Below are 24,774 nucleotides of genomic sequence, written 5' to 3'. Positions count from 1 at the left end.
ACCACTGTACGCCAGCCTGGGCAACAAGAGTGAAACTCCATCTCAAAAAAAGAATGACAGAAAAATTTGCAAAAATGATTAAGAGCCTCAAAAACCTGTGGGAGGAAAATCAAAAAGTCTAGTAGGCATGCTACTGAATTCTCAGAAGGAAAGAACAGGACAGAAGAAAAATATTTGAAAGAATGTCTAGGCCAGGCGCGGTGGCTCACGCCTGTAATCCCAGCACTTTGGGAGGCTGAGGCAGGTGGATCACAAAGTCAGGAGATCGAGACCATCCTGGCTAACATGGTGAAACCCCGTCTCCACTAAAATTACAAAAAATTAGCCGGGTGTGGTGGCAGGCGCCTGTAGTCCCAGGTACTTGGGAGGCTGAGGCAGGAGAATCACTTGAACCCAGGAGTCAGAGGTTGCAGTGAGCCAAGGTCGCGCCACTACACTCCAGCCTGGGTGACGGACCAAGACACCGTCTCAAAAAAAAAAAAAAAAAAAAGTCTAAAAACTTCCCAAATACGCTAAAAAACAATTTTACAGAATCAAAAATCTCAGGGAAACCCAAACAGGATAAATGAGAAAACTATGCCTGGGCACACAGTGATGGTTAATGTTACGCGTCAACTTGACTGAGTTAAGGAACGCCCAGAGAGCTGGAAAAACATTGTTTCTGGGTGTGTCGGTGAGAGTGTTTCTTGAAGAGATCGGCATTTGCATCGGTAGACTGAGTAAGGTTCTCTTGCACCAGCGTAGGTGGGCATTGTCCAATCAAGTGAGGGCTTGGAAAGAATAAAAAGGTAGAGGAAGGGTGAGTCCTCTCCTTGAGCTCAGACATCCAACTTCTCCTGCCTTTGGACCTAGGAGCTCCCAATTCTTGGGTCTTTAGACTCTAGGACTTACACCAGCGCCACCACTGCCACCACCACCACCCCACCTCCAGTTCTCAGGCCTTTGGACTCAAGACTGAATTACACCACCAGCTTCCTGGTTCTCCAGATTACAGATGGCAGATTGTGAAACTTCTTGGTCCCTGTAATCGTTTGAGCGAATTCCCATGACAAAACCCCTCATTTTTGCTGTGGGGAAGCTCAAGTAAATAAATAGAAAAAAAAAAAAATATATATATATATATATATACACACATATATACAATCACATATAGAAGTAATGTGATTATTAGCACAGGAAGATATATACCTATCTCCCCCAGTGGTTCTGCTTCTCTGGAGAACTCCAATAGACACCAAAGCTAAACTGTCAAAAACCAAAGAACCAGAGATAAAAAGAAAATCTTGAAAGCATTTAGAGAAAAATAACACAAGAAATATGATTCCAAAGACTGCCAACGTCTCACTAGAAACTGTGAGGGCCGGAAGACAGCACATCTTAGGGACTTCCCTTTCAGAAGCCCCTCTCCCCGACAAGAGAGAGAGCTGTTCACCTTTCTCTATCTTTTGCATATTAAACCTCTGCTCCTAATAAAAAAAAAAAAAGTGCTAAAAACAAAAAATGAATGTCACACCAGAATCCTATCTCTAGCGAAGATATTCTTCAGGAATGAAGGCAAAATAGACATTTCTAGACAACAGGCCAGGTGCAGTGGCTCACGCCTGTAATCCCAGCACTTTGGGAGGCCAAAGTGGGCGGATCAACTGAAATCAGGAGTTTGAGACCAGCCTGGCCAACACTGTGAAATCCCTTCTCTATTAAAAATACCAAAAGTAGCTGGGCATGGTGGCGGGCACCTGCAATCCCAGCTACTTGGAAGGCTGAAGCAGTGAGAATTGCTTGAACCCAAGAGGCAGAGGTTGCAGTGAGCCGAGACTGCGCCACTGCACTCCAGCCTGGGCAACAGAGCGACTGTCTCAAAAAAATAAAATAAAATAAAAATAAAAATAAAAATACCTCAAGTAAATCAGAAATGACTTGCAGAGGATGTAGAACATTGATACCACATTAAGGTGTTAATGAAAGGGGAAAAAATAGCCAGCTAAAACTAGCATATTACCCCCAAGTCCTTTTACTTCAGCTTCTGTATTACAGCATCTATATAATCTTTTCATTCTTGGTTTGAGGCCAAAATCAAAGTACATTTTTGTTCACTTGTTAGTGACTCAAGAAAAGTGTAGGAAAAAATACCAGAAGAAAGCACGCCTCCTAGTGGTGGGATTATGGGTGATCGTTTTTCTCCCTCTGCATTATACCTTTCTACACTTTTCCAAATTATTTACGACAATCAGTAAAACAGGTTAAAAAGCTGTTATGGTCAATATCACCTTAATACAGGACAAGAGCTGCATCTGTCGTGACTACAACAAACTCAGTACAGAGCAGTGCCTGGCACAGAGCAGGGGCTGTGCATGGGTTCAGTGACTGTAAGCTTCCCTCCCATTTTCCCAGTACCCTCCCACTAACAGATCGGCAGCAGCCCAGGCAGGAAGCAGGGGCCTGGGGGTCCCCTGAACCCCAATGAAGCACTCGATGTACATACTTTTGGTCAAAATTAGTAAACTTTATTTAAACTTCAAAAAAATAAAATAACAGACAAGGCAGCTTTAGCTTTGTTCTTCCCGAGGATCAGCTGTAACCACTCAGAACAGGAACTACCCCTAAGTGAAACACCCTTTACCCGCCCGCATCACGCCACAGGCAAGGAAGGATCTTCAATTCGGGGACAGGCAGGGGGTGGGTGGGGTAGGAATGAGAACACCACTGGGCCAGTGGGTTCTGACAGCACGAGTGGAGAACGAGACGAGAGTCTGCATCAGAAACGAGATCCAGAAGTTCACCGGGAGCTCTGCCACAAGGCATTTATATACAAGGGAGCTGGGCTGGGGGTGACGCCCCGTGAGGGAGGCAAGAACTGCACAGCAGCATGGGCAAGCTGCCCTGGGCCCTAGCCTGCTGCCGCACCCCACGTGCCCTCAGTTCTCCTCGTCACTGTCATCCGGGCTGATGGCCGGGCTGGTGAGACTGTAGGTGGGGCTGGTGGGCGAGTAACCAGGGGAAGTGGGAGAGTAGGTTGAGCCTTTGGGGGAGGTGGGCGAGTAGGTGGGGCTGGTGGGCGAGTACTTGGGGGAAGTGGGCGAGTAAGTTGGGCTAGTAGGTGAGTACTTGGGAGAGGTTGGGGTGTAGACTGGAGAGGTTGGGGAATAAGTAGGAGATGTTGGGGAGTATTTCGGGGTGGTGGGTGAATAGGTGGGACTGGTAGGCGAGTACTTGGGAGAGGTGGGTGAATATTTGGGACTGGTAGGTGAGTACTTGGGAGAGGTTGGGGTATACTCTGGGGAGCTGGGACTGTAAGAAGGACTGGTTGGGGTGTACTTGGGTGAGGTTGGGCTGTAGCTGGGGGAGCTGGGGCTGTAGCTGGGGGAGCTTGGGGTATAGGTTGGAGACTGTGGTGTGTATCGTGGGCTGGAAGGGGAGTAACTTGGTGAGGTTGGGGAATAGCTGGGTGATGTTGGAGAGTAGCTTGGAGAGGTTGGGCTGTAGTTAGGGCTGGTAGGCGTATAGTTGGGACTAGTAGGTGAATAGCTGGGTGATGTTGGGCTGTAGCTGGGTGACGTTGGGGTGTAATTGGGACTGGTTGGAGAATAGTTCGGGCTGGTGGGTGAGTAACTTGGGGAAGTAGGTGAGTAGCTGGGGGAGGTGGGTGAATAGCTTGGAGAGGTAGGTGAGTAGCTGGGGGAAGTGGGAGAATAGCTGGGTGAAGTTGGTGAGTAGCTGGGAGATGTCGGCGAGTAGCTGGGAGACGTTGGCGAGTAGCTAGGGGAAGTGGGCGAGTAGCTAGGGGAAGTGGGCGAGTAGCTGGGAGAGGTGGGTGAGTAGCTGGGAGAGGTGGGCGAGTAGCTGGGAGAGGTGGGTGAGTAGCTGGGAGAGGTCGGTGAGTAGCTGGGTGATGTTGGCGAATAGCTGGGTGATGTGGGACTATAGTTGGGACTGGTTGGAGAATACGATGGAGAAGTAGGGGAGTAGGAGGGTGAAGTGGGGGAATAAGAGGGACTCTGGGGTGTGTAGCCCCCAGGAGAGCGGGGCTCGTAGGCAGGTGACGTTGGCGAGTAGCTGGGAGACATGGCACCACCTGTGGAGAAGCAGCCAACAAAGGAGATGAGCAATGGACAGACTCACCCAGAACCGAAGAGGAAACAAACCTGGCCCGACAGATGGTGACAACTCACCTGGTGAAGGGATGTAGGGGCTTGAGGGACCTGGGGACCCTGGGGAGCCCGGTGTGGGAGACCAGGCAGGTGAGTAACCTGGGCTGAAGCCGCTGGCATCTGACGCAGCACTGGGAGAGAAGCCGGCTGCCCCTGGAGTCATTCCACTCCCTACAGAGTGAGAGAAGCAAGTTAAAGCCAGAGCTGGAGACCAAAGGCCCCCAGTTCTCCCTGCCCCACCCTTCACTAGCCCTCTGCGGCCTTCAGAGTTCCAACAATGGCTACTGTTCACGATCCCAGCTTACCCACCTCTGAACCACCTGGAGGGCCCTCTTCCTGGATCAGGTTACTCACCAACACTGGGGGACCAGGCGCCATAGGCGGGGGTTGCACCCTGGTTCCAAGGTGTCATGGCAGGAGAGATTCCACCCATGGGACTGGGTGCTGAACCAAAGAACATGCCGGTGGCTGCAAAGAGGCACACAGGAAATCGTGAGGAGCAAGAACAGCAACGACGGACTGGTGACACCCTCGCACCCACGGCCTGCCCCACCGCCTCGCTGACGCAAGCAAGTACCGCAGCTGGGGCCTCATACTCACGTCCAGCAGCCCCCAGGCCGGGGATATTGGTGGGGATCTCCATGCCATACTTGCACTTCTCTGCATCAAGCAGGAGGTCAAAGCAGCCGGTGCCGGCCGGAGCCAGCTGGCCCAGCATGATATTCTCAGAGACCCCCTTCATGGGGTCACTCTCGCCGTGTGCGGCTGCTTCCATAAGCACGTCCACCTGAACAGAGCAGACCGGCCCCATGAGACCCCTCCACACACAGCACCTGACTGTCCCATCACCACAGCCCAGCTGCCCAAAGTAGATGCGCCCTTCTTCCCACACTGCTCCCTCCTTCTGCCCTATTCAGAAATTCCACTGTTACCGTTTCCTCAAAGGAACACTTCATGAGTGGTCCTGTGTCCTGGCGGTTGACTCCGTGTCGGGTGATGGCCATCAAGTGGCCACGACAGGTCATGGTATCACACAAGAGAGCCAAGTGTCGGTAATTGACATAGGAGCCATCAAAGGAGATGACGTGGTACAGCTCCCGCTCCAGGGCCTTCCGCACGGCTTCAATGCCCAGCACCTGGCACAGGGGAGGGAAGCAGAGGGGAGGGCCAGGACTGAGCAACTCTGCTCTCTTCCCTGCTTCTGCCGCCACCCAGATCCAGGGAGGGTGTCAGGAGCCAGGATATCCCACACTCAGAAATGGAATCAGGCAGAAAAAGTCCTGTGAGTGGACAGCACCGAATGAGGGGCCTGAGAGCCAGAGATCCACGAAAGGCAGCTGGGCAGCACGCACGGGCTCACCGTGAAGATCTCCACGATGTCATTGGACGTGGTGCGTACAGGGTCCACGTCCTTCTCACTCAGCACCCGCATCAAGCTCACGCCGTCCGTCTCCAGGATCCACTCCTGCAGGGCCTTGAATTCCCCGTCCTCCGTGATGATGATCTTCTTCTTGTTGTCTGTCTGTGGCAAGTGCATGTACACCTGTGGGAAAACAGCGTGCTCAGAGTGGGCAGGGCGGGGAGTGGGGGAATGGGAGGAAGGCGGTGGCAGAGGGGATGGCTGACCTTACTGATCTGCTCGATGCCCTGCAGGGTCATATCTGTCAGCATGTTGGACTCGATGCAGCGCAGGAAGACATCATCATCCATCTTGTCCACCACCTCTTCCTCCTGCAGTGAGAGTGAGGTCAGCACTCGGGATCCTCTGGTCTCTTCTCCGACCCTTACCTCCAACTACAGCCTCTCTGAGGGCCGAACGAGTCAGTCACCAGGCTCTACACCTCACAGCTCCAGTGAGACTTTTTTTTTTTTTTTTTGAGATGGAGTCTCGCTGTTATCAGCCTGGGCTGGAGTGCAATGGCACGATCTCAGCTCACTGCAACCTCTACCTCCCAGGTTCCAGCAATTCTCCAGTTGAGACTTTTAATCCTGATTTTACAATATTAAAAGAAGCCTAAGGAAAGGCACCCAAATCCCACCACCCCATCACAACTTCCACTCTCGTGCAGTCCTGCCTAGCGAGAGGTGGGCTCCATGTCCATGTCACATCCTCCAACTGCTGTACCCGAGCATACACCATTCCCTGCTCTGGCACTTCACTGCGTGTTCACCTAGGCTGCCGCTGGCATGACAATGATCTCTTCTAATGGCCATATACTGTATTCCATCAAGACCTATCAATGCTTTTATTAACTGTTCTCTGACAGTTCAGCAGTTAGTGAGTTCTTCAGTTTTTTGTTTTTGTTTTTGGAGATTGAGTTTCGTTCTTATTGCCCAGGCTGGAGTGCAATGGTGTGATCTTGCCTCACCACAACCTCCGCCTCCCATGTTCAAGCAATTCTCCTGCCTCAGCCTCCCGAGTAGCTGGGATTACAGGCATGCACTACCATGCCCGGCTAATTTTGTATTTTTAGTAGAAACGGGGTTTCTCCATGTCGATCAGGCTGGTCTCGAACTCCCGAGTTTAGGTGATCCACCCGCCTCAGCCTCCCAAAGTGCTGGCATTACAGGCATGAGCCACCACGCCCAGCCGCCCCTCAATGTTGATTGCATCTTCTTTTCTTTGGTCTCTAACATGATTCATGAGTTTTACACATGTGACACATCGACTTCTTCTAGGACCCCCATTACCTCTTGCATCTTGTTCTCATCGCTGTTCATGATGCGAATACGGAGCACCAGCTTCTCTGCATTGTCATCATTAAAGATGCAATTCAAGTCGTCACCAAAACCTGGTGGGGTGAGGAGCCATGAGAAAGGCTGCAGCTAAGGCGACTGGCCCCAGCCACTGTCCGCTCGTAGCTCTCTCTGAGCAAGGCTCTCTTTTGGCTCCCCGCTCCTCTTCACAGAACCTTTCTTTTCATAGAACCCCTTGGAAAGGGGAAGGGGGAACATTCAGAAGAGAAAGGGAGTGCAGAGGGGACCTGGAGAGTTGGAGGATGCCTCAGAGAGGCGGAACTGGTACATGGATGGGGGTGAGGGTGGGTAGCTCTTTGGGGGCTCAAGTGCGGTGAACACGATAGGTGGTAGCCCAGTGAGCGGAGCTCCTGAGCCAGGCCTGCCCTCCTAGGCTTACCAGCATTGATCTTTTCAGCAATCTGCTCCATGGTGAGCTTCCGGTCAGTCATGTGCTTCCGATCCAGCTCCACCCGCAACAGCCAGGGGGAGATTCGGGCCACGTCGAAGTCAGGCATTTCATAGTAGACATTCACCCACTCCTGATCCTCTGCCACCACTGTGCTCTGGGGGTTGGGGTCATAGTAGATGGCTGTGTTGGCAGTCACCTTCCTCAACGTTGTATGCTCCAGACGGCACAGAATATCCTGGGAAGAGACAGAAGTCCATGACACAGGGAACTGAGTAGCTCTAAAGGCCTCTTCTAACCCTCCTTATCAAGGGAATCCAAAACCCTTTATTCAAGGGAAAGAGTTCTCGTTTTTTTTTTTTTTTTTTTTTTCAGACAGTCTCTCGCTCTTGTTGCCCAGGCTGGAGTACAGTGGCACAATCTCGGCTCACTGCAACCTCTGCCCCCCAGGTTCAAGCGGTTCTCCTGTCTCAGCCCCTACTAGCAGCTGGGATTACAGGCACACGCCACCATGCCCGGCTAATTTTTCTATTTTTAGTAGAGACAGGGTTTCACCACGTGGGCCAGGTTGGTCTTGAACTCCTGACCTCAGGTGATCCACCTGCCTTGGCCTCCCAAAGTGCTGGGATTACAGGCATGAGCCACCACGCCCAGTTGAGTTCTCCCTCTTTTCTTCCGGCCAAAAAGCCCAGCAGCCCCGATCCCTACCTTGGCTCTCTCAGCATCTCGAGCGGACTGGCCCAACAGGAAGACAGTAAGTGAAGGGGTCTTTGGCTTCTTGGAAATGTTGATGAGCTCCTTAAGTCGGGGCACACCCAGCGTCACATTCTTGGCAGACACACCAGCATAGTGGAAGGTATTCAAGGTCATCTGGGTGGCAGGTTCTCCAAGGGACTGTGCAGCCAGAGCTCCCACCATTTCACCAGGATGGGCCTAAGAAAAAGCTAGCATCAGACAAAGCCAACGCCTCTCTTTCAGTTAATGAGTAGGATGCGGATCTGCATCTGGCTTATCACAGTCAGGGCCAGGACTGTAATCTTAAAGGACATGGGTAGATGAGTTTGGAAAAGGCAGACAGACTCTACAAAAAAAAAAAAAAAAAAAAAAAAGAAACTCTTATTTGATCATCCCCTTCCTCACACAAGAGCTTCCATTTATAGGACGCCATTTGGCACCTGGTATGCAGCACACCCAAAGAAAGCTACTATACCATCTGAGATCCAAATTTTTTTTCTTTTTTTTTTTTTTTTGAGACAGAGTCTCACCGTCGCCTAGGATGGAGTGCAATGGCACAATCTCGGCTCACTGCAACTTCCGCCTCCCAGGTTCAAGCGATTCTCCTGCCTCAGCCTCCCAAGTAGCTGGGATTACAGACGCCTGCCACCACACCCAGCTAATATTTTTTTGTATCTTTAGTAGAGATAGGGTTTCACCATGTTGGTCAGGCTGGTCTCGAACTCCCGACCTCAGGTGATCCGCCCACCTTGGCCTCCCAAAGTGCTGGGATTAAAGGTGTGGGCCTCTTCGCCCGGCCAAGATCCAAATTTCTAAACCTCTGTTAAAATTACTTGGTAAATATTCATTTTATAACAGTTAGCTAAATAGGAAGCTCCCCACATGTGTTATGAGATAGTCACATACGAAATTAAACTTAACTGGAATCACACAGTATCTAACTTTTTCAGACTAATTTCTTCCATTAAGCAAGTATACATTTAAGGTTTATCACTGACAGAGACAGATTTTCGTTATGTTGCCCAGGCTGGTCTCAAAACTCCTAGGCTCTGGTGAGCCTCCTGCCTCGGCCTCCCGAAGTGTTGAGATTAGAGTTACGAGCCACTGCATCTGGCTTATCACTGTCTTTTTGTGGCTTGACAGAATTTTTTTTTTTTTTTTTGAGATAGTGTCTTACTCTGTTGCCCAGGCTGAAGTACAGTAGCATGATCTCCGCTCACTATTGCAGCTTCAATCTCCCGGCCTCAGGTATCCTCCCACCTCAGCCTCCCAAGTAGCTGGGATTACAGGTGCACTCCACCACACCTGGTTAAATTTTTTGTAGAGATGGGGTTTTGCCATGTTGCCCAAGGGTGGTCTTGAACTTCTGGGCTCAAGCAATCTTCCCACCTCAGCCTCCCAAAGTGCTAGGATTATAGACATCAGCCACTGTGCTTGGCTGTTACTTTTTTTTTTTTTTTTTGACATGGTCTCCCTCTGTCGCCCAGGCTGGAGTGCAATGGTGCAGTCTCAGCTCACTGCAACCTCTGCTGCCTGGGTTCAAGTGATCCTCCTGCCTTAGCCTCCCAAGTAGCTGGGATAACAAGCATGTACCACCACACGTGGCTAATTTTTCTATTTTTGGTAGAGATAGGGGTTTCACCATGTTGGGCAGGCTGGTCTGAACTCCTGACCTCAAGTCATCTGCCTGCCTCGGCCTCCCAAAGTGCTGGGATTACAGGAGTGAGTCACCACGTGGGCCCAGCCTGTGCATTACTTTTTATTGCTGAATGATGTTCCCTCATATGGACATACCACATTTTGCCTATCCATTCATCAGTGGATGGACACTTGTTTTCACTGCTTAGCTACTGTAACACTGATACGAACATTTGTGTATAAATGTTTGGCCATGTTTTCTGTTCGTGTGTGTGTGTGTGTATAAATGTTTGGCCATGTTTTCTGTTCTCGTGTGTGTGTGTAAAATCTCTCTAGGAATGAAACTGCTGGGCCATATGGTAACTGCTTTAACTTCCTAAAGCAGTTGTACCTTTTCTACTAGCAATGCATGAGGGTTCTAATTTTTCCACATCCTTGTCAACATTTGTTATTATGAGGGTTCTAATTTTTCCACATCCTTGTCAACACTTGCTATTATCTGTGTTTTGGATTACAGTCATACTAGTGGATGTGAAGTGGCACATCACTCTGGTTTCATTTGCATTTCCCTGATGGCTAATGATGTTGAGTATCTTTTCATGCACTTACCCATCATTTACATGAATAGTACTCTTCTTTGGGGAAATGTTTTTTTTTAATTTTTATTTATTTATTTATTTATTTATTTTTGTATTTTTTAGTAGAGACGGGGTTTCACCATGTTAGCCAGGATGGTCTCAATCTCGTGACCTCGTGATCCGCCCGCCTCGGCCTCCCAAAGTGCTGGGATTACAGGCGTGAGCCACCGCGCCTGGCCTGTTTTTTAATTTTATTATTATTTTTGAGACAGAGTCTCACTCTTGTTGCCCACGCTGGAGTGCAATGGCACGATCTTGGCTGACCGCAACCTCCACCTCCCAGGTTCAAGTGATTCTCCTGCCTCAGCCTCCCGAGTAACTGGGATTACAGCCATGTGCCGACATGCCCGGCTAATTTTGTATTTTTAGTAGACGGGGTTTTTCCATGTTGGATCAGGCTGGTCTCAAACTCCCAACCTCAGGTGATCCACCCGCCTCAGCCTCCCAAAGTGCTAGGATTACAGGCGTAAGCCACCACACCCGGCCTCATTTAGGTCTTTTACAATTTCTTTCAGCCATGTTCTATGGTGTTCCCTAATACATTTTTAATTATTTAACTTATAAAAACTGACTTACAGTAAACAGGTTCAGAGGTATGCCTGTAACACTGCTTTACCCTCTTACTATCCTATGAAATCCTTAAAGCCAGTGAAAGCACATTCCAATATCTATAAATCTTTTTTTCTATTTACTCTCTCCAACTCCCTGTTTGAGACAGAGTCTCGCTCTGTTGCCCAGGCTGGAGTGCAAAGGTGCAATCTTGGCTCACTGCAACCTCTGCCTCCTGGGTTCAAGCAATTCTCCTGCCTCAGCCTCCTGAGTAGCTGGGATTATAGGTGCATGCCACCACGCCCGGCTAATTTTTGTATTTCACCCTTGTTTCACCATGTTGGTCAGGCTGGTCTCGAACTCCTGACCACGTGATCTGCCCGCCTCGGCCTCCCAAAGTGCTGGGATTATAGATGAGAGCCACCACACCTAGCCCCAATTCCCTATCTTTATCTAAATTAGACCCTGCACACAGCAGGGAGTGTAGAGAAAAAAAAAAAAGAACAATTCTCCTATGTCATATCCCAGTCATGCCACTTATTTCCTGTATGACCATCATACAATCCAGTCACTCTCTCCAAGCCTCAGTTTTTGTCTCTGCAACGTGGGACTAACAAACCCTCCCCTACTAGGAGTGTATTAAAGCCATGATGGTATAAACGGATAATGGGCCAAACACAGGACTTGGTAAGGTAGAAGCAGTCTCTCCATGAATGAGAGCTATTATTAGGTGGCTGTGGACAGAAGTGGGCTGCTCTTGGAAACCACAGAAGTCAACAGGTAAAAGGAGGAAAATAAGACTGCTGTGAAGAGCACAACACTCACAATGGCTTGGTTGAACTTGGACTCAATCTCCCCAAGCAGCCAGTCGAAGGCCTCCCCACTGAGCCGAAACTCCTCTGCCATGCGGCGGGAACACAACGTGGACCGCAGGTGGATGTTGAAGAGCAGTGTGGCATTTTCCTGGGCCTGTCGACTTAGTGGGTCATCCCCATTCACAATCACCAGCTTCTTGCTCAATTCCTTGACTCCTGGGGACCAATTAAAGGTGAGGAGATCATTAGACCAGGGCCCAACAGTCTCCTATCCCCTAGCCTGGCTTGGAGACCCCTAAGCAGGTACTTACCCTCCACCACTTTGATGGGGTGCAGGTCGGAGGGAAGGCGTGGGTTGATGTGGAAGATTTTCTGAGCATTCCAGATCATCCGCAGCAGGTTACAGGGGAGGACAACCTGAGAGAGGAGGGAATGAGGGAGGGCTGTGTCTGGGGACAGCCATCCAGGGAGGCACATCTCTAGCGTCAGCACTTCCCACCCATAAGCACCTTGCTGTCTCCAGTTGGGAAGATGACCCTGAGCACCTCCCGATCCTCCCGCATCCGCTCAAATTCCCGCTCCAACTCGTTCTGGATGTGCGCGTTGCTCAGCACGTCCTTCACCAGGTCCTCCTGCAGAGTGCGCCGCAGGGCCCTCTCATTGGTATAATCAAAGCGGAACCTGGAAGTGCAAGGGGTAGCTAGCGGGCAGGTGGGCTCTGGGACCTTGGTCCCCACAAAACGCACTGTAAGGTTCCCAAAGGTGCACAGCCGACCAGGTACGGTGGTTTGGAGGCAAGAATCCTGGACAGAGAAAAATTCAGGCCCAAGGACTGCCACTGGGACCTGAGTACAGGCCCACCCCTCTGCATCTGCTTTATAATATCAGCAGGGACAAAGTGGGGACCAATCTTAAATCCACCTCCATCCACCCCCTCCCCCATGTCACACAGCTGTTTCAGATAGGTGGGGAAAGGACGCTGAAAGGTAAGCTCTAGTGCAAGACACATGACAGGCTATCTCTCTGGAATAGGTATGGGAATCCTACTACTCAGGACCTGAGCCCCAGGGGCGAGAACCACCCGCCTGCCCGCCTCCTCACTTCTTCTCAAAAGCCTTGTTGGAAGGCTTAAGCGTAGCCAGGTTCTGGAACTCAACGCTCTCGCCTGCCAGGCCATCTTCGCCGTAGCGCAGCTGCACCACCTGGTTGATGGAGTTCCGCACAGTCGCATCGTACTTCACCATCACTGACTCCATGGACTTGATCAGCCGCCGCTGGATGTATCCTGGAGGGAAGTAAGGCAAAAAGGGGATGATAAAGCCCAAAGACCCAGGCTGGGGCCTTAACCTACCTGACTGTCAGAAGAGTCAGCTAGTACTCCCTTTGTCTGAGGCCTTTGAATGCAAACTCAGTGTCTACCACTAGATGGACAAAAAGCCCAGCAGGAACCACTCCAATGGGACAGGCCGGCAGAGCCCCGGAAGCTCTAGCCCTGCACTGTGGAAGGCTGCACAGCAATCCAAACAAGGATGTTTGCCTACTCTTGAGTCTCTATTCTTTCCACAAGGGCCAGAATTATACCCTGGGAATAGGAGCCTGAGCATTTCCACTCCCCACCTGTTAGGGGTTTCTCAGCCTGCAGCAGTCCCTGCTAAAAGCCCAAGGAAGACCCCTGAGGAAAGCCTCACCAGTCTCAGCAGTCTTGACAGCCGTGTCAATGAGCCCCTCACGACCCCCCATGGCGTGGAAAAAGAACTCAGTGGGTGTGAGGCCGGCTAGGTAGGAGTTCTCCACAAAGCCACGGCTCTCAGGCCCGTAGTCATCCTTGATGAAGTGAGGCAGAGTCCGGTGCTTGAAGCCAAATGGAATCCGCTTGCCCTCGACGTTCTGCTGCCCGACGACAGCAATGACCTGGGAAACAGAAAGGTGGGGTGTACTGAATTTCCTCTGCCTTAAGAATAACAGTTCCCAAAATTTCCAACTCCCATGATCCTCCTGACCCTAATACATACAAACACCTTCCTTCCTCCTCCCAAACTTCACAGCGGCCCCGTATGTGGAAAGACAAGGCTTCTCACCTGGGAGATGTTAATCTTGGAACCTTTAGCTCCGGACACGACCATAGACTTGAAGTTGTTGTATTCAGACAGGGATTTCTGAGCAGAGGAGCCAGTCTTGTCTCGGGCATCGTTAAGAATGCGGTTCACCTGATTCTCAAACGTCTGCCGCAGAGTGTTCCCTGGGGTGGGCTCCAGCTCATTGTTGTGTGCCTTCTCGATGACCTGGAGGCAGAGTTCTCGGTGAGACATCAATCCCTACTCTCCGCCCCTTCCCTCTAACCTTACACTCCCTTTGCTCTTGATGATGCTAACTTCAAAGTCCCTGGAAACCCCTTATTCTGTCTCTGGTGGCCTCCCCTCTTACCTCTATTACATCCTGCTTGGCCTTCTTAATAGTGTTCTGAATGTCCTGGTAAGTCTTAGAATCAGCAATGGAGTCCCCAATGCCAATAGTATGACCTAGAGACAGGGAAAAGCGTCAGCAAACCCCTTTGGACCTCTAAGAAACATGGAATGGAATTATAGCCAAGAGAGTAGAAGCAGGGGGCACCAAATCCAAGGAGGAAAGAAAGGGATGGAAGGACAGTAAGAAGTTAGAGAATTCACGGAGAGGTCTTGGTGCCACGCCTCCATGCTCACCCTCGATGAGGAGCCAGTTGTTAATGACAGTCTGAATGTTGGAGTAGAAGAGGCGAGTGATGTCATGACCCATCTCTAGGTAGGAGATGTGGACCAGGGAGCCAGCTGACGTGCCCAGAGACTTCTTACACAGGATGCCCATGATCAGCTCCCCATTCTCCACCACCACCTAAGGACAAAGCACCCACTCAAGGCCCCTGCTCTGGTCCTGGCTCCCATGTCCAAATTCTGTCCTCACATATCCAGAAGCCAAGCCCTACCTTGGTGTCCCCAGGAGAGATGTGCTTGTAAGGGCCACTGTCTTCATCATCGGGATGGGTGCTGTGGGTACGGATACAATTGATGTGACCAGGTATGATGAGGGAGAAGATCTGCTTGCCTGTCCACAGGGGCCGGGGCTTTAGGATGGCCGGCTGTGGGACCTTCCCGTCCCACGTCGACAGGAACATCAGGAGGTTCATTACTTCACCCTGTAAGACAAAGAGTAAGGCAGACAGAAGTCAGAGTGCAGGCCCCACATCTCAGGCATGAGAGAAATGTTGGGGAGGTTTCCCTGCCCAAGGGAGAAAGCCAGATTTTAGAGGCAAAGATGACAGTAAAAATTTTTTCCAAACTTAATTTTTTTTTGAGACAGGGTCTTGCTGTTTACCCAGGCTGGAGTGCAATGGTGCAATCAGGGCTCACTGCAACCTCCGCCTCCTGCGGTCAAGCAATTCTCCTGCCACAGCCTCTCGAGTAGCTGGGATTACAGGCACCTGCCACCATGTCCGGCTAATTTTTGTATTTTTGGTAGAGATGGGGTTTCTCCATATTGGCCAGGGTTGTCTCCAACTCCTGGCCTCAAATGATGTGCCTGCCTTGGCCTCCCAAAGTGCTAGAATTACAGGTGTGAGTCACCATGCCCAGTCCCAAAAACTTTTTTTTTTTTTTGAGACGGAGTCTCGCTCTGTCGCCCAGGCTGGAGTGCAGTGGCTTGATCTCGGCTCACTGCAAGCTCCACCTCCCGGGTTCACACCATTCTCCTGCCTCAGCCTCCTGAGTAGCTGGGACTACAGGCTCGTGCCACTACGCCTGGCTAATTTTTTCTATTTTTCAGTGGAGATGGGGTTTCACCACGTTAGCCAGGATGGTGTTGATCTCCTGACCTCGTGATCCATCCCTCGGCCTCCCAAAGTGCTGGGATTACAGGCGTGAGCCACTGTGCCTGGCCCCAAAAACTTTTAATTAAAAATTCATTGTAATAGTGAAATTTTTGTTTTTGTTCTTAACAATAAGCATAAATCTCTTTTAATAATTAGGAAATAAGTGAAGATTAAAATAGAAAAATAAAATTTTAACAAGGTCCTACTTATTTTTCCCTTTATCTTTCCTTTACAGGCAATACCCGGTATTACATGAAATTTTAAGGAATTTAACGGGGAATTAATGCCTTACACCTTTTTGGCCTGAGTTTTCCTAACCCCCTTTTTGTTTGCCCACCAGAAGAGACAATCTCACAGACCATTGCTGGGTAAGTCAGGAAAAAAAACACAGCTCTTCCTCCCTAGCCTCTACCTTGCACCCGAGAGCCCCACTGCCCACTTAAGCCAGGTTTCCATTTGGACCACACACCCGCTCCAGGAAGACGTCTCTCTTGGTGAATTTGCGCACTGCTGTGAGTGTGTCCTGCACAATACCCATGACAGGCCGATTGCTCTGGGGGGTGACAATCATGCGAGGAACCATGGCCAGCTCCTGGATCTCTGCTCGCGTCTCCAGAGACTGCGGCAGGTGCAAGTTCATCTCGTCCCCGTCAAAGTCTGCATTGTACGGAGTTGTCACACTACAATTACAGAGAAAAGTCAGGGTTGGGAAGATGAGCGCGGCGAAAGCTCGAAGAGGCTCCCAGCCCGCCCCGCTCAGCCAGGGACTGACCTAAGATTCAGGCGAAACGTGGACCAGGGCAGAATGCGGACCCGATGCCCCATCATGGACATCTTGTGCAGGGTTGGCTGCCGGTTGAAGATAACAATGTCCCCATCACACATGTGCCGTTCCACCTAGGGAGGTGAGGTAAGGAAAAGGTCTCAGTGAAGGAGGTATCTAAGAATGAAAGGACAATAGACCTAAAGTCCTTTGCAAGTCCGGGGCAGTGGCTCACACCTATAATCCAAGCACTTTGGGAGGCTGAGGCGGGCACGTCACTTAAGGTCAGGAGTTTGAGACCAGCCTGGTCAACACGGTGAAACCCTGCCTCTACTGAAAATACAAAAATAAGCTGGACGTGGTGGCGCGCACCTGTAATCCCAGCTACTTGGGAGGCTGAGGCAGAAGAATCGCTTGAGCCTGGGAGGTAGAGGATGCAGTGAGCCAAGATCACAGCATTGCATTCTACACTCCAGCCTGGGTGACAGAGCGAGACTGTCTTAAAAAAAAAAAGTCCTTTGCAAACTGAAAAGAGATGACACTGTGGTGCTAATTCACTTGAAACACTTATTAAACACTCCTCTGGACAAGGCCCTGGACCAAACACCAGGTTATCAGGGATGAATAATACACAGCATCCCCAATCTCGAGGAACTCAGTCTAGGAAGAAAAGCAAGAGAGATTCTGACCATCAAGCCTTCTGCACTGTTCCTCCACAGATCCCTCTTCCCTGCCATATGCAAGCTGCCCCGGGTTTATAGCACCCCCACCCTGAATGCCAGAGGCCAGCAGCTCCCTGCACACCTGGGCAGCAATAGCCTTTAACAAGACAGTCAAGTCTGGATCCCAGTGAACGAGACAGACACAGATGGCCTATCCCAGCCTGCCCTATCTTGGAAAGCTTTCTGCTCAGGTGGCTGAGAGAGGCCCTGGCCTGCTACATGCCTTATAGCCGGTCTGCAAGTGAAGGTCACTGGGCTTGGGGTGGAAACGCAAGTCAATGCGATCACCATTGTCTCGGATGATGTACTTGGCGCCTGGGTACTGGCTGTTCCCCCTGCGCACCAGTTCTTGAAGTCTAGGAAGGAAAGAGGTGCAATGAACTCAATGCTTCCTAAAAAACCCCTGCAGCCACCCTCACCCCAGAGCCCTGAGGGGAAGTTAAACTTCAGAACTTCAACTCCTCCTTGCTCCAAGCCCACGCCCAAGGTAGGATGAGCAGACTCTCGAAGGCTTGCCACTGAGGCCATGTCTTCCCTAGCCATTCCAGGAAGGGCTTTCCAACGGAGGCACACCTGTCAATGTTGAAGGGGGTGACAATCTCCGCAAAGGTCATGTTGGCAGCAATGGAGCGGGGCACGCCAACCTGGTCAATGGAGAGGTTGGGGTCGGGGGTGATGACAGTACGGGCCGAGAAGTCCACTCGTTTGCCCATCAGGTTCCCTCGCACCCGGCCTTCCTTGCCCTTCAACCGCTGCTTCAGGGACTTGAGGGGACGCCCAGACTTCTGCATGGCCTGTGAGGAAAAAACACAGGGTGGGGGCAATCCAGAAAGTCAGCACTGGGCCCTCTTCCAGAGCTCTGAAGCCTCATGCTAGCCCCCACCCTGGCTCCAATACACAGAGGGGTGGGGAGCATGCTGACTCACACGGGGCAAGCCAGGCAGCTCATTGTCCACCATGGTGGCCACATGGAACTGGAGGAGCTTCACATCCTCTGCAATGACATGGGCCGCTGCGCCGTTCTGCTCATTGCGCCGCAGCTGATTGTTGATCTTCACGATATCAGCCAGTTTGTGAGTCAGGTCATCCTGAGGCAGGAAGTCAGAATCATCATGGTCCAGCCACCACCCAGCGCTCAGCAAGCACGTGCCAGGCACACAGCACAGCTCTCATCCTCACACCACCCCAGGAGGCAGGACTGCCCACTATCATTTATAGATTCAGAAACACGTTTGTGGCCTTTAACCATGTGAAAAGACTCATTAAAGATCATACAGCTAGTAAGTGGCAGCGGAATTTTCAAACCCAGGTCCATCCATCCATCCCCCAGGCACACCCCCGCCCCACCTACAGAGCTTCCTCCCTTTAGACACCTCGCCCTCCAACTAAGAGGCAGAGCCCTGGAGCCACTGACCTGGTTACGGGCAGAGCCCTGCATCACAACAGCAGGCCGCACGGAGAGCGGGGGCACAGGCAGCACTGTGACAATCATCCACTCTGGCCGTGCATAGCGGGGCTCCATGCCCAGCACAAAACACTCCTCATCTGAGATGCGTTTGAAGATCTCATGCACTCGTTCTGGACTCAGCAGGATCTTCTTCTCCTGAGAGTCCTCATTAACGTGCTTCCATTCCGCATACAGCTCTAGGCCGGAACGCCGGATCCTGGGCTGGTACCGCCCACAGCCACCATGGCCCTTCCAAGGAGAGACAGGGGCCATCAGAGCCCAGAGGGTGGGCCATTTCCCTCCACAACAGGCCAGCCCCTCCTGCGTCCTTCCCTTCCAGTTTCCTCCCTCCAGGCCTCTGACCCCTCCTTCCCAAAAGTCTCCGCCAGCCCCAGCCACCTTTTCTTTGGTCAGATCCTCGTCACCCTCAGGTTGTTCCACACCGAACTTATTGTCCATCTCCTCCCCACCCTCGCAGATGTTTTTGCCCTTGCAAAGGTCGTAGACATGTGTGAGCCGCTTCTTGGGCTGTCCCTTGGACTTAGCCAGGATGTCCTTGATCTTTGGGTTGTTCTGGGGACAAGGCAGAGCAGGGTCAGTTGAAGCTGTCCCCCTGCCCCCTACCAAGCACCCCCCCTCCCAGACCAGAGCCTGTTCCCCACTCACAGAGTCCACAAGCAGTTTGGAGCAGAAGAAGCAGACACAGCGCAAAACTTTCATTGTCTTCACCAGGAAGCCCACGTGAAACACAGGCTTGGCCAGTTCAATGTGGCCGAAGTGGCCAGGACACTCTGTCATGTTTCCTGCGGGACACACACCCAGTGCTTTCCTCCCAGCTCCCACTCATCTCAGAGGCCTCCAGGTGTCGACCATCAGCTCTAGTTTTGAGGACCCAACCCACCTCCCCTTTGGGATCCCACCTGGCCCCCCAGCACTTACCTGCACATGTTTGGCAGCGGCCAGTCCGCTCAATCACCCCCTGCCTTGGGTCCATCAGCCCCCCCAGCTTGGGGCGGCCTCCCTCGGTCGTCTCTGGGTATTTGATGCCACCCTCCGTCACAGACATTCGCTTCTGCAAAGAAAGAAAGGCCAACAACTGAACAGTGTTCCTAGTTTCTAGCCTTTGTGGCTGGGGAGCTCTGGACTAAGGTCTGGGAAAACCCTGAACTACTTACAGAAGAACTAAGTTTAGACTGGAGTGAGGGGAATGGGGGATTGGTGTGTGTACACTTCTGAAAAGGCCAAAGTTGAATATCCCAAGTCAGAGGCTTATTCCAGTCACTGAGGCAGGAAAAGCACTCACACTAGATAATGGTCGATCCCGGGTTCCATACGAATCACCTGCTACTGGGACATGAACCCCAGACTTCCATCTGGGTTGAATTCTAGGTCTCTGACATCCATAGGATTTAGCCACAAAAAGAAATCAAAGTTGCTTCAGGAAAAACAAAAAAACAAAACAATGCTTTATTTGTTCCTCCCAAGCAGAAATCAAGCTCATGAATCTGAGATCCTGGCAGGAGCCTCTCTGTACCTGTACCCTTGCCATGACAGCCCAGGTGTTCTGCACCAAGACATGCCCCGCCAACTCAAGCCCCTGATAAGAAACGAGACACTCAGAGATGCAGTCCTGTTTCTTTTCCCTCATCTTTGTCATGCCCTCCTTCTCAAGGCCTGACCTGCTTGAACCCTTTTGTGTCCAGATGGAGATTTTATTATTGGTTTTGTTTTGTTTTGTTTTGAGATGGAGTCTCGCTCTGTCGCCAGGTTGGAGTGCAGTGGCGCAATCTCAGCTCACTGCAACCTCTGCCTCCCGGGTTCAAGCGATTCTCCTGCCTCAGCCTCCCAAGTAGCTGGGACTACAGGTGAGCGCCACCACATCCAGCTGATTTTTGTATTTTTAGTAGAGACAGAGTTTCACCAGATTGGCCAGGATGGTCTCGACCTCATGATCCACCCGCCTCGGCCTCCCAAAGTGCTGGGATTACAGGCGTGAGCCACTGCGCCAGGCCAGAGATTTTATTAAAAGACTGGAGAAACAGGTGCTAGGAAGACAGGCTGGTGGAAATGATTTGAAGCAAAAGTGAATAGCTGGAATCCCAAGAAAGGTAGAGCCAGGACTTGATGGGGACATTTCACTGAAGGAAAGGAGGAAACAGAAGAACTCAGAAGTAGATGGGCCGGGTGCGGTGGCTCACACCCGTAATCCCCGCACTTTGGGAGGCTGAGACGGGTGGATCACCTGAGGTCAGGAGTTCGAGACCAGCCTGGCCAACAGAGTGAAACCCCATCTCTACTAAAAATACAAAAAAATTAGCCGGGTGTGGTAGCAGGCACCTGTAATCCCAGCTACTCGGGAGGCTGAGGCAGGAGAATCACTTGAACCCAGGAGGCGGAGGTTGCAGTGAGCTGAGATCGCGCCACTGCACTTCCGCCTGAGTGACAGAGCAAGACTCCGTCTCAAAAAAAAAAAAGTAATGCTATTACACACTTAGACGTAGTGGACTACAGCATAGTACAAACGTAACATATGCACAAGGGCAACCAAAAAACTTCATGTGACTTGCTTTATTGCGGTGGGCTGGAACCAAACTCACAGTATCTCCAAGGTATGCTTGGATACTCATTCTTAACTCTCTAACTCCAGGCCTTACTTTTCTTCTGGACTTTGGGTTCACATATGTAACTACCTACTGAACCCCCTGCAAACATCCCACCAAAAAATCAAATTAAACATATTTAAAAGCAAACTCCCTTTTCCACAAAAGCTTCTCTTTTTCCTGTAGTCTCTATCCCAGATTCAGAAACCTATGCTTACCTTTCCTTACCTTCAAGCACAAAACAGTCCAAAAAACATGGACTTAGCTGTCGGGCACCCTTGCTTTGGAATTCTGCCTGTATTACTTATGAACTATGTAACCATTAAGGACTTAATTAGCTTGCTTAAGTCCAGGATGTAATTGGTGCTTTATGAATGGACATTATTATTATTCGATCATTCACCAGGTACTGGTCACTTTTACCTACCTTTTTTTTTTTTTTTTTTTTGAGAAGTCTTACTCTGTCACCCAGGCTGGAGTGCAGTGGCGGGATCTCAGCTGGGTTTACACACATAAGCCACCAAGCCTGGCTTCCTAAGTGTTTCCTGAATCTTGTCTCTCTTCTCCATCCCCACCACCATTGCCCTAGTTCGGGCCCTTCCTTTGTAGTCTACAACAGAGCGTTCCTATGGGTCACCAGCCTGTCTCTCTCCAATCCTTCTACATTACAACTGGGGTGCTCATTCTAAAATAAAAATGTGTGCCAAAAATAAATAAAATAAAAATTAATAATAAAATAAAATAAAAATGTAATCACTCATATCCTCTTGTCCTCAGACTGACATCCAAACTCAGCAGGACAGCTTCCCAAAAGGATTTTATGATGTTCTCAACCTTCATTTCCCTGATGCTCCACACCTTCCTGTTCACTGCTCAGTTAACAATTCCCTGGAGTTGCCTATCACATCCAGTACAACGTGTGCTGCGTTCCTCTGGGGTTTTCTATATGCTAGTGCCTCTCTGCTTGGAATGCTCTTCCCACTGCGAAACTCCTATTTCAAGACTCGGCTCAGGCACTGCTTCCTCCAGGAAGCCTTTCCACAGCCTCCCCAGAGTACACAGGCACCCCTCCTCTGTGCTTCCACAGCCCTCTATCACTGCATATACAACAATGCAACAAAATGACCTACGGGGGTCTGTCTTCCCTATAACTATAAGCACCTCTCAGGCAGGCAGAATGCCTCAACCATCCTGAATCCCATGTGCCTGCCTGAAACATGGCGGGCTCCTAACAAATGTCTGTTAAATTGACCTACTGCTTAGGACTCTCCACTGCAGGGAGGTACCCTCAAAAAACTTGGAAAAAGAGAGGTTACCCTCTGACAGTCAAACCACTAATCCCCTCATAATAGGTCTGACTGGCCACTGCTGGGTAGAAACCAAAATGGTCTACAGATGCAAAGCTGAAGAAGTTCTGCACACCTCTCAGCCTCAGACAGGTTCAAAACTCTCATCAACATGACCTGATGAAATCTCAGGGAGACAGTCCTCATGGATGACTACATTTGCTAAGCTGGAACCTCATCAGCTGCATTGTGTCTGGTGAGAAACATGAAGGGGATGTGCTCACCTTGAATGAGACCAAAAAAAGCAGAAGCAGTTACATATCTGGACTCCAGAACAGACACTGCAGAGGGGCCTAAGGGAAATCAGGCTCAACATTTTCAACCTCTTTCTGCTCAAAGTCTATGCCGACCAAGCCAACCACCCTTCTAATGACTAATTCTGCTTTCAGGCTTTCTGAGACCGGGTCAGGGGGTGTCCTAGACAGGAGACACGCATATCCTTGTTAATGAGAAGAGCTATCCCTCCACCACCAAGTTCACGAACTCTCATTTTTTATTTTATTTTTATTTTTTTTTGAGACAGGGTCTTGCTCTGTCACCCCGGCTGGAGTGCAGTGGCACAATCTCAGCTCACTGCCACCTCTGCCTCTCAGGTTCAAGTGATTCTTGTGCCTCAGCCTCCCAAATAGCTGGAATTACAGGTGCTCACCACCACACTTGGCTAATTTTTGTATTTTTAGTAGAGACAGGGTTTCACTATGTTGGCCAGGATGGTCTCAAACTCCTGGCCTCAAGTGATCCACTCACCTTAGCCTCCCAAAGTGCTGGGATTACAGTCGTTAGCCACCACACCTGGCCTCAAACTGTCATTTTAAATTAGCCCCCAACCCTTCGGCCAACACTGGTTCTCACTGCCTACAGGATAAAGGTTAAACACTTGAGAGGCTGGCCAGTCAGGCTGGGTTCTCTTTGGGCTCTGCCCCTGAGGCCACAGAACAAAAGGGCTGTCATTGAATCTCAGTAAATACTCATTCTCTTTCCTCTGCTTTATCAAAGCTAAAAAGGTCCTTATTATAACTTGGCTTCAAGTCGCTTTTACAACTTTATTTGGTACCACATTCTCCTACCCACCTCCCATATTTATGTTCTAAATACAATAGATTTCTCAAAATTCCTTTTGCTTCACACGCCCCCTTGGGAGTAAACTTCTATTTAAGACCCAGTTCAGAGGTCACCTCCTTATGAAGTCTTCTCTAACTCTTCCTAGTCTTATGCACACCCCAGCAAGGTTCTCAGCCCAATTTTAATTACTTGGTGACACATCTGTCTCTTCCATTGGACTGTAATCCTTGAGGGCAAGGGTCATGTTTTCGTATCCTCAGCACCTAGCACAGTAACCAACATATGGTTGAGGCTCAGTAACTATTTGCTGCATACATAGGAAATCCCTCACAAGATTATAAGTAACTTGAAGACAAGGATCATCTTCTGACTCATCAATGTAGCCCACACTCTACCTAAAAGAATACACTACTGACCAGGCGCAGTGGCTCAAGCCTGTAACCCCAGCACTTTGGGAGGCCAATGCAGGCAGATCACCTGAGGTCAGGAGTTCGAGACCAGCCTGGCCAACATGGTAAAACCCTGTCTCTAATGAAAATACAAAAAACTAGGCCAGGTGCAGTGGCTCATGCCTGTAATCCCAGCACTTTGGGAGGCCAAGGTGGGTGGATCACGAGGTCAGGAGTTCGAGACCAGTCTGGACAACACAGTAAAATCCCCTCTCTACTAAAAATACAAAAAAGAAATTAGCTGGGTGTGGTGGCGTGCTCCTGGAGTTCCTGCTACTTGGGAGGCTGAGGCAGAAGAGTCACTTTAATCCAGGAGGCAGAGGTTGCAGTGAGTACAGACTGTGCCACTATACTCCAGCCCGGGCAACAGAGCTAGAGTCCATATCAAAAAAAAAAAAAAAAAAAAAAGAATACATTACTACTTTAAATCGTTATTTAAATAAGTAAGGGTTTAAATAAGTTATGCATTCCATGGTAGACAGTTGTTTTTAATGAATAGGGGTCAACTACTGCGAAGGAAATCCAGCACCCTCTTTCCCCAAAATTTTGTGCACACGCTGGTACAAAGCTCTAGTACCAACCCGCCTCGTAACCCCACCCTCACCTAGCAACATCTAAATCCATCTTCTAACAGCAAGGACAACAGCTCTATCTCAAAGCCAATTCAAAGAGCCCTCTGTACCTCCATACACTCTGACCCCCAAGACTTCTGTAAAACATTTTAGCCTAAAATACCACCTGTTTCACAACAAGAGGCCCCTTACTCACCCTCACCCATCCTTCTACCCAAAATTGAACCATCTGTTGGTCCCTCAAAATACAGACATTGTATAAACCGCAAGACATGCAGAGCACTATCAAAGCCCAACAATCCTA

General features: G+C 50.2%; 1 protein-coding gene across 1 annotated transcript in view; it reads right to left on the bottom strand.

The window, feature by feature from the left end:
• Positions 1 to 2,482: 2,482 nt before the first annotated feature.
• POLR2A (RNA polymerase II subunit A) overlaps positions 2,483 to 24,774 on the bottom strand; it is a 28,658-nt gene continuing 6,366 nt past the window's right edge. The window contains exons 2-29 of the mRNA XM_024235007.3: positions 19,381 to 19,513; positions 19,108 to 19,244; positions 18,841 to 19,014; positions 18,409 to 18,690; positions 17,921 to 18,082; positions 17,568 to 17,788; positions 17,218 to 17,350; positions 16,282 to 16,406; positions 15,979 to 16,189; positions 14,628 to 14,837; positions 14,368 to 14,536; positions 14,093 to 14,187; positions 13,747 to 13,950; positions 13,357 to 13,579; positions 12,770 to 12,953; positions 12,178 to 12,349; positions 11,980 to 12,085; positions 11,679 to 11,884; positions 8,002 to 8,226; positions 7,285 to 7,531; positions 6,840 to 6,940; positions 5,775 to 5,879; positions 5,509 to 5,691; positions 5,081 to 5,284; positions 4,749 to 4,935; positions 4,503 to 4,616; positions 4,170 to 4,319; positions 2,483 to 4,072 (exon numbers count right to left, since the gene is read on the bottom strand). Coding sequence (XP_024090775.1) covers positions 2,916 to 4,072; positions 4,170 to 4,319; positions 4,503 to 4,616; positions 4,749 to 4,935; positions 5,081 to 5,284; positions 5,509 to 5,691; positions 5,775 to 5,879; positions 6,840 to 6,940; positions 7,285 to 7,531; positions 8,002 to 8,226; positions 11,679 to 11,884; positions 11,980 to 12,085; positions 12,178 to 12,349; positions 12,770 to 12,953; positions 13,357 to 13,579; positions 13,747 to 13,950; positions 14,093 to 14,187; positions 14,368 to 14,536; positions 14,628 to 14,837; positions 15,979 to 16,189; positions 16,282 to 16,406; positions 17,218 to 17,350; positions 17,568 to 17,788; positions 17,921 to 18,082; positions 18,409 to 18,690; positions 18,841 to 19,014; positions 19,108 to 19,244; positions 19,381 to 19,513 — 5,820 coding nt within the window. The 3' untranslated portion in view covers positions 2,483 to 2,915. The remainder of the gene's footprint in view (positions 4,073 to 4,169; positions 4,320 to 4,502; positions 4,617 to 4,748; positions 4,936 to 5,080; positions 5,285 to 5,508; positions 5,692 to 5,774; positions 5,880 to 6,839; positions 6,941 to 7,284; positions 7,532 to 8,001; positions 8,227 to 11,678; positions 11,885 to 11,979; positions 12,086 to 12,177; positions 12,350 to 12,769; positions 12,954 to 13,356; positions 13,580 to 13,746; positions 13,951 to 14,092; positions 14,188 to 14,367; positions 14,537 to 14,627; positions 14,838 to 15,978; positions 16,190 to 16,281; positions 16,407 to 17,217; positions 17,351 to 17,567; positions 17,789 to 17,920; positions 18,083 to 18,408; positions 18,691 to 18,840; positions 19,015 to 19,107; positions 19,245 to 19,380; positions 19,514 to 24,774) is intronic.

This window comes from Pongo abelii, chromosome 19 (assembly GCF_028885655.2).
Source record: "Pongo abelii isolate AG06213 chromosome 19, NHGRI_mPonAbe1-v2.0_pri, whole genome shotgun sequence".
In the NCBI taxonomy this organism is placed as follows: Eukaryota; Metazoa; Chordata; class Mammalia; order Primates; family Hominidae; genus Pongo; species Pongo abelii.
The sequence above is the reverse complement of the archived record's forward strand: the minus strand, read 5'-3'. Positions and strand labels throughout refer to the sequence as shown.